At 30.0% G+C, this 8,498-nt stretch overlaps 1 protein-coding gene and 1 long non-coding RNA gene across 2 annotated transcripts; one reads left to right on the plus strand and one right to left on the minus strand.

The window, feature by feature from the left end:
- The first annotated feature begins 1,365 nt into the window (after positions 1–1,365).
- On the plus strand, positions 1,366–1,956 carry LOC133188863 (uncharacterized). Its single transcript, XR_009721331.1, has 2 exons — positions 1,366–1,434; positions 1,878–1,956. It is a non-coding gene; the product is annotated as an uncharacterized LOC133188863 (long non-coding RNA).
- A 1,434-nt stretch (positions 1,957–3,390) lies between these two features.
- Positions 3,391–7,663, minus strand: LOC133188864 (uncharacterized). Its single transcript, XM_061324344.1, has 5 exons — positions 7,425–7,663; positions 7,076–7,195; positions 4,643–4,754; positions 4,236–4,357; positions 3,391–3,826 (listed from the first exon to the last, which is right to left on the minus strand). Exons 1-5 carry the CDS (start codon positions 7,642–7,644, stop codon positions 3,786–3,788), a joined length of 615 nt encoding a protein of 204 aa, XP_061180328.1. The 5' UTR covers positions 7,645–7,663; the 3' UTR covers positions 3,391–3,785.
- Positions 7,664–8,498: the final 835 nt, after the last annotated feature.

Consider the following 8,498-nt stretch of genomic DNA (forward strand, 5'->3'; position numbering starts at 1 on the left):
ATATATTGCTGTGTAGGATTTAACCAACGACAATAATGCATGCACTAGTTAGTATTTGTGGTAAAGTGTAAATATTTGAAAAGTGTATATATTTTTAGTATTTTAGGATTTTGAGTTTATTTGATATGTTTAGTAATATTATCTACAAAATAATTTTTGATATTATTATTTACAGGAAATTTATTTAATTTAACTTAATATTTATATTTCAGCAAATTATTATTTATTTAAGGTATATTATACTTTAGAAGATACAATTATTTAGGAATTACTTTAGTATAAATAAATATGTTTCCCTTATAGTATTTATAGTAATAAACTTTGAGAGGTCAGTGACCTATGAAATGACCCATCAGTGAGATTTCATTGGTCGAGGTTTTGGAGGGAAATCTCTTTGTGGGCAGTTTATTTTTGGTTAGAACTGGTCATACCAGTCTTTGTGTCTAAACTGACAGGATGTCTCAAAATTTTTCCTGATTTCATACGATTTGGGGTGTACCAGTTTATTTTCTTTGATTGTTCAATTCCAGAATTTCACGTCTGTTCTTAAAGCTGAACACTACTCGTAAAAGGCATTGTCCGCCATATTTCCCTTTCATCGGCGCTTGCCCAACAACCCCTATATAAGCCGCAGATCTCTTAACAGTTCTATGTAATTCCCTGTAGAGGTCTCACCAGAGAAGACGTACATCTTACATTACCGTGTTACTCGGTCGCGATGAAATTATCAAATTTTACGCACTTTTCCGAGCTAGGAGAAAAGTAACATCAAATATACAAGTCAATTCTTTATTTACAAACACAAAATGCACATAAAACAAGGAATAAACGCAAAAAAATCTAAGACCACGAAAGGAATACTACACGTCGGCCACAAGTTTCAAGTGTGCAATCGGGTGTAACGAAATCGAAGGGTTTATATACCTGTGTGCCGGTGCCTATTTATGAGTAGTGTTCAGCTTTAGTATTATTTTCATGTATGATTGTGAATTTGTATGTTTATGTGAAAGTGAGTGAAAAAGGTGTTTGAATGGTGAATGCAAGTTTGAGAGATTGTGTAAATGAGCAGTATAAATATTTTATCAGACATTTCACTCTAATTCAAGGATTAAATTGTATATATGTAGGACTGAGTGAAATGAATAAATAAGTCTAAAGTTGTAAAACTATTTTTATAAATAACTTGTATAACTGTAAGTGATTAATAGTAAAATTAGGAATTTTATCTTCTGTTTCATACAATTTAAATAATTCTTTCAATTTAAAAGCATAGGTACTTTTCATTAAATAAAGTAGTTATTATTATTAAAGATGTTTATACATGTAGCAGCAAAGGGAGATTACTCATTGTTATGCAATCCTTATAGGACTGTCACAGCTACATGATTGTATAACTTTCCATATGTACATCCAGACCTTTTGACCATATTAAAGGTAATTTATGTGTTTTATGTTTATGTGTTGTTCCATTATATGTATGTGTTGACAGAACTTATTTTTTTTGAGTTTTTGTCCTGCATGTCTATATTTTATGTTGAATTTAATTTCATGTGTATTATGTCTAATGCATGAAATTGTATTTGTGTTAATGTTCAATATGAAATCATATAAGATTATTTGATTTAGAATTATTTAATATCAGATAATGATTTTGATAATTATCATGATTTTTTTTTTATTTTAAATGACTAAATTAATAAAGGAATTATTTTTATGATAAATTGATCTGTGATAAAGAAGTGGTAATTATTTTTATATCAATTTAATTTAAAGAGAATATGAATTATAAAGTATGAGATTTATTATAATGATGATATACTATAATAGAGTTAAATGTGTATTTTTAGCTTGTCTAATACTTGTTATTGTTATTACAGGGTCTACTATATTATACTACTCTACTCTACTGTTACCATGGTTACTATTATTTAATAAAATACAACAATGAAGCAAGGATCAACTTCGTTTTTATTCAACGAACCCTACTACATATTGATGTAGTTTAAAGCTATTCATAAGTTTAAAATAGCAAATCATTTCATTTTGTGGTAATTTGAAGAACTTATACATGTATTTTTGTGTGATGTCATAGTAAGCATTTCCCGTATAAATTAGGGCCCGTCTCCTTACTGCAGCCTTAACTGTGCTGCGTAGTACCCGGCCATTTGCGGAGGAACACGTCACTACCTAAGTTTACGTCATGTAAGTTTGACACGGAACAGCGAACACAAATTGACCCCGGGCCTCCCTATCACGAAACGAACGCCCTACCGCGAGGTTATTGTGACCGGGTCTTATTTTATCTGACATGTTTGATACCATTTCTTAAGTCACTAAATTTGATGAAATTGATCACTGTTTGTTATCTTTACATTTGAACAGTTCATCACGTGGTGCCTAGCTGTGAGTGTACTTGTGAATACAATTGTTCTGAAACTTGACTTCTATCTAATTCAAGTCTGAGAGCATTTTTGTCTGGTCTGCTACTTGCAGAATTTAGCAATTTGTTATAATTTTGTGTGTCACAATATTTTATGAAGAAAATCTTTTAACTTCATACTTCAGTGAAATTTTTGTAAACTAATACTATACACATATTCGACTTTCTAGAGAGAGAGAGAGAGAGAAGACGCAGATCGATAGCCCCGTTTCCTATAAACATTGAATAGGAGACCAAAACTCCTCTACGGGTAGAGATGCCGAATTCTGGACGGTGACACTAATGTATAATTGCTTCACTTTTGATTCATTATACACCAAGGCATCGCTTTTGTACAAATGGTCTACCTAATATTATCATGTATATGCCGATCTTGGTATTGCTTCTAAATTATTTTGGGATCACTTCATTTACTTCATTTACAGCTTGGTTAAGGAATCGCAAAAAGACCCCAAAATAGGGTGTAAATCCACTCATTCTCTATCAGGAACTTCAATTTGACAAGGACTTTCTAATTTCAAATCCAAGAATACTGTGGAAAGAAAAAAAATCAGTTAACACATTGTTGATAGCTACGAAATAGCAATTTCGTTTTTTACAGACAATTGATAATATTTTCTTTTCTCAATTTTATGATTTTAACATCTTTCCAAATCGTTATTATATATTAATCAATTGTGCAACTATGACCCTTTTAGTATGGTCATGTTCCGACATTGTAAATTAGATTATCTTTCTGCGCTGGTACTAATATAAAACGAAGCTATATACATGTTACTTGCTCAATGATTTCAACGCCTTTTATTTACTTATAAACTATGTATAATGATAAGAAATTTATGAGCATGATGAAAATATGACAATTTTTAATACAGAATGTGCAATTTTTGTATTCAGAGATTGATGTCATAAAGAACAATTATATGACTGTAAAGTGAAAACACATACTAGAGGTCAAATTCTTTCCTGTAATACCTATGCAGTGATTTTCTCATAATAATCTCACCGGTAAAACGTCATACGTACAGATTCATATGATATTATTTTCTGTCCATATCAATACATGACATAATCCTAGATTTCCGTGTGCATTCTACCATTTATTCCGTTTTGTTGAGGATATACTAACAAAGAACTTACATGTATAGAAAGACTAAATAAAATCTACACCAAGACAGTTTATAAAGCTACACTTTAAAATACATTTTATTTTGTATATATAACTTGAGGTCACACACATTGTACAAACTTGAATTGCTTACATTATATTCAAATTTCAACAGAAGTGTCTTCCTTCCTTTAGGTGATTTATCATAAATTGGATTCTACATTAAGAACACAAATATTATTTCCTTAATGAATACTCGTCTTTATCCAAGAAAGGTGCTGAAATCAGAACATAGTTCAAGAATATCAAAAGACGCACAATCATAGCAAGACTGAATAATTGCACTTAATTGTACTCATTATTTCTGCAAAAAGAAAAAAAAATCAATTTCAAATTTCACAAATGATAACTTTTCTTGTTAATTAATATTTATAAACAGATAAAATAGTTTTGAAAGATTAATGTACAAAAAATAAATAAATAAATAAATAAACAAATACATGTAAATAAATGTTAATAATACATGTAATAATAATAATGCTTTTAAAGATAACGATTCTTTGTTTTCTCGTAATACTTTTTTTTATAATTTTTTTTTTTTTTCATTTTTTATTTTCATTAGATATTACTTTCTATGTTCGTTATTTATAGATAATAGTGTAGTAACAATAATGAAGTTTATTGTACCTTTGGAATAATTTGTGTATTTCCTTCTTAGATACACAATGTAGCCAATTGTGCAAACATTTATTACACCAAATGGAAGAATAGCAAATAAACAAGTTTCACAAGGACCTGATTTTCCGGATCTTCAAAAAAGGCGAAAGACATAAATTATCAACAAAGTTATTTTGTTAATTGACGTTCAAAAAGCTTCTTTAATTTCAGACGATTCTTTTAAATGAATCTGTGAATATGAAATCTTTTGACATATGAATCTCAAGGATCAATTAACAAATTGAAAATATCCTAATGTCAAAATACTGTTTGGTATTTTTGACGGTCATTGGCCTTCTGTGTAGAAAAATGAAATTCTACATATAAAATCTAAGTATATAAATTTAAAATCTTATACATAATTTTCCAATACGTACTTTTCATGTGATTCTGTTGTTTTGTTATCCACGGTAGAGAACGTTGAGTTTTCCAAAAGCACGTCAATATCTGGTGTAATGCTATTCTCTGTCTGACGATAGCATTCTGAATCTATGTAAGTTTATGAGGAAACATAAGCAAACTTAAAGCTATACAGAAATTAATTCTTACATATCACAAACTCCACAATATACTTGTATACATTTATTATAGAAATATACTCATATTTATAAATAAATTTTAACTTGACTATATCTTTATATACAATAGATTAGGATATCATGTTCCCCAAACGAGGTTTGGGAACATATTGTTTTTACTTTCTTTTTTTCAAAATTTCTTTTCCGGTACTTTTTTGTCCACGAGTGTTCTCGGAAACTACTAATCCAATTAAGATGAAAACATTTTAGGGTTAACATGCATGTTGTGTATATGTGTGGAACAAAGGCCATTTCGCGCGAACTTGCATGCACGTGCGTGCAAGTGCGAGGAGTGAAATGATACAATTGAAACAGCTTTAACCTTCCTATTTTTTACGATATGGTTTGAACGTTATATATAAACATATATTAGTGTGTAGACAAGATGAAGTGGTTGAATTAACAAAACAGCACGCATATATGCACGTGTGCTTCCCTCTGATTGGCCGACATACAATGTAAGAAATTTAAAATAAAGTCATACATAAGGAGGTTCTACATTATGATTAATTTGAGATTTTGAGAAAACGCGCACACGCAGGTGTGCTGCAATATGATTGGTTTAAACTTTAAATGGTTGTAACTTACTCAGTTATCAACAAAGCAGGATGAAATTTAAAATAAGATACATGTATGTGTAATGGGTTCCTACAGTGTGCTACTATCAAAATTGAATGCGACAACATGCATGCACGCGTGCTGGATTTTGATCGGTTAATACTCATATGGCTGTATCTCTTAGTTTCCAATGAAAATGTTTGAGATTTCTTACATAGGTATTTATTGTGAGTCTCTTTACGAGGAAGACATGTTAAAGATCTAGAAAAAATCGGCATGCGCGTGCTCTGAAATTTGTTTTTCTAATACCCAAAGGACTATACCGGCATTGTTTTTCGATTAAATAAATCTGCAAATAAATTGTCGATTTATCACACAAAAGGATTGCTTTATTTAATTAAGCGAGTGGGGAATAGGGCCCATAAGGGAGTGAGGAGAGTCTTTGGAGAACATCTGTAACGATTCCCGTTACAATTAGAACTAGTTGATATTGTGATTAAAATAACATTTTCTCATCATTGCCCTGAGTGCCGAGTAAAGGTTTTAAATCAAAGCCCATTTACAGGTATACTGTGAAGTCTCTATTTGAGTGAAAAAATCTCGAATGGGACGTGAAATAGCAATCAATCAATCAATCAAGTAATTAGGTACATGTATAATCAGTGTCATGAATAAAATCTGATAAATTATACTTTTATTCAAGTAATAACAGCTACAGAATTTTAATATTATGATTATACTCTGATATTTTGTTTTGTTTTGTTTTTTGATTTTATAAAAATGCATTGTGATTATCCAAGATTCCGAATGTTTTCTATCTCACATAATGTTTTGAATGAACTTAATATTTTCAATCACTTTTTATATATGAAATTCAAAACGCTATTCCCCTCCTACCAAAATGTAGCTATTACGTTCTTAATTACGCCTTTTTTTCTCGTACCTACGATTTTTCTCTTGAAATTACGACTCTCTATGGCTCTCTTCTATAGTTTTAAATGCGACTTATTACTCGCTAAAAGGATTTTTATCGTATTACTTTGAATTTTTTCCTTGTCATGACAATATTTTATTTATCTTAATTTGTCCCTTTTATATTTTTTATCTAACTTTATCCTTTTTTCCCCTTTTTCATCTTCCTTATTTGATCCCAAAAGTCTTCCGTATTAAAATTACCTTGAAGGTCTGGCAACAAAGAATTGCAAAACTGAAATTCACGGAATTTTTCAGGAAAGACAGTAATGAGGGGCAAATTCTATTCAAACTAGTCATAAAAGTACGAGTATGTAGTCTTAACCATAAATTACATTTTTTTTCTTATAGCTAACCTTTAGTGCATATTTAAATAGATAGATAGAAGCTTTTATAAATCAATAGTAATACTTGATTCGTTTTATGCGAAAGATAACTTAAAATGTACACATAATACAAAGTGACAATAACGATGTATTATTAACAAGTTCCCCATTAAAAAACTTCCTTAAAGACGGGAAGAATTCCTGTTGTTGTTGTTGTTGGCTTTTTTGTTTTTGTTTTGTTTTGTACATGTACGTAAATTCATCAAATAGATTTCGAAGTAATTAATTAACTATACATCTTTTCAAGGGTCATCAGCTTGACAATATCAATATTGTTATGAAACCTACCCAACGGTGTGTATTTCTCCATACTTACATTTGTATGCGTCCGTAGAATTGTATATGAAAGGACACGGGTTATCAAACAGGCCACACTGAATCGGATAGTGACCTTGAATCCTTTTACCAACAGGATTGTATTCTACACAGTATCGACCTACAAAAATAAAACTTTCTTAAAACCTTTCCTTTTAATTTCCTTTGCAATCATTTTGTACATAGAAAATAGTGTCAACTAATTTTTTATTTGTATTTTCAATTGATTTTTTTGTAAAAATTGCATTTTAATCTCTAAAAAGTGCCAAAATGGCACTAATGTGCTTCTATACCCATACCATAGTTCTACAAATTATTCGGTGCTGAATTCTTTCTTCGAAGAATATTACCTATTATTAACACAGATTCGGCACAAACTTCCATAAATTTATCTCCGAACGGACTCAGCACACAATGGTATTCTAAAGTTTTTGAAGTGTCGCATGCAATTTTAGAACAATTCATTCTCATTGCAGCTTCTGTTTTCGTCTTTAATGTATCAGGACATTTTGATACAGTTCCTAATTGTACCTTGGACTCAGAACACGAACATGTTCCTACGTCAAACATTCCAAAAAGAAATATCAACGCAATCTGTTAAAGAAAGATGTTATAAATGCGTTATTCTTTACACAGAAGAGAATCGACATTTTAACAATTGTAAAAATAATAGAGAAATAAACTACAGGGAATAGCTTTAAAAAAAAGCTTGACTGACTACAGCAAGCAATATCTACAGTGTGTAATTATAAAGATATGGATGTTTTGATCCGATACATGTTTTTTTTTTTTTTTTTTTTTTTTTTTTTTTTTTTAAATATTCTTTACTGAAGTTGATAGAAATATTTTCAAAGATGTAAATTATAAACACAAATTGTAATAGATTCCTTCACCGTTGAAGTGCGTAACGCGTTTAAGGAAAACTGTTTCGTTACCATACATTTAGAAGACCATACAAGTGGATCTTGACAAAGCACTGATTCTTTTGAAATGAAAACTGTCTCAGAGGAGTGGAAAGTGAAACTTACTTCGGGTGAATATGTTTATTGTCTGTTTTTCAAACTACTAACCTGTTTTTACAAAAACAAGGACTACAACTGAAATTTACATGTATGCACATAACATTAAATTTTGAAAGACGTTAAAAATGACATTGTATTGAAGATTGTCTAAAGACTTTAAATTTTAAAAAAAAAATATTAGTTTAACAAATGAATGCAATTGATATTTAAATAAATGTGTAACTAATCGGACTAAACTCTGCATTTGAGGTAAACAGGAAAAAAAAAGAGGAAAATTTAGAAAAGTGTTCAGTGGTATTTGCCCATGTACGACATGTTAATATATAACAAATGTGATAAATTTACACTGCAAAGCCCAAAAATCAAGTTCTAAGAACAGATTTTACTATTCCATGGAAACCA

This window comes from Saccostrea echinata, unplaced genomic scaffold, assembly GCF_033153115.1.
Source record: "Saccostrea echinata isolate AGI-Se365-2 ecotype Australia unplaced genomic scaffold, CSIRO_AGI_Sech_v1 ptg000016l, whole genome shotgun sequence".
In the NCBI taxonomy this organism is placed as follows: domain Eukaryota; kingdom Metazoa; phylum Mollusca; class Bivalvia; order Ostreida; family Ostreidae; genus Saccostrea; species Saccostrea echinata.

Excerpts from the sequence above, each read along its gene's own strand:
- LOC133188864 (XM_061324344.1), bottom strand. The coding sequence starts at position 7,644 with ATGTTTGACGTAGGAACATGTTCGTGTTCTGAGTCCAAGGTACAATTA. Across the intron at positions 4,755-7,075 it reads TTCTACGGACGCATACAAAT|ATTCAGAATGCTATCGTCAG; the intron begins GTAAGTATGGAG and ends AAACTTACATAG. Across the intron at positions 4,358-4,642 it reads ACAACAGAATCACATGAAAA|ATCCGGAAAATCAGGTCCTT; the intron begins GTACGTATTGGA and ends CCTTTTTTGAAG.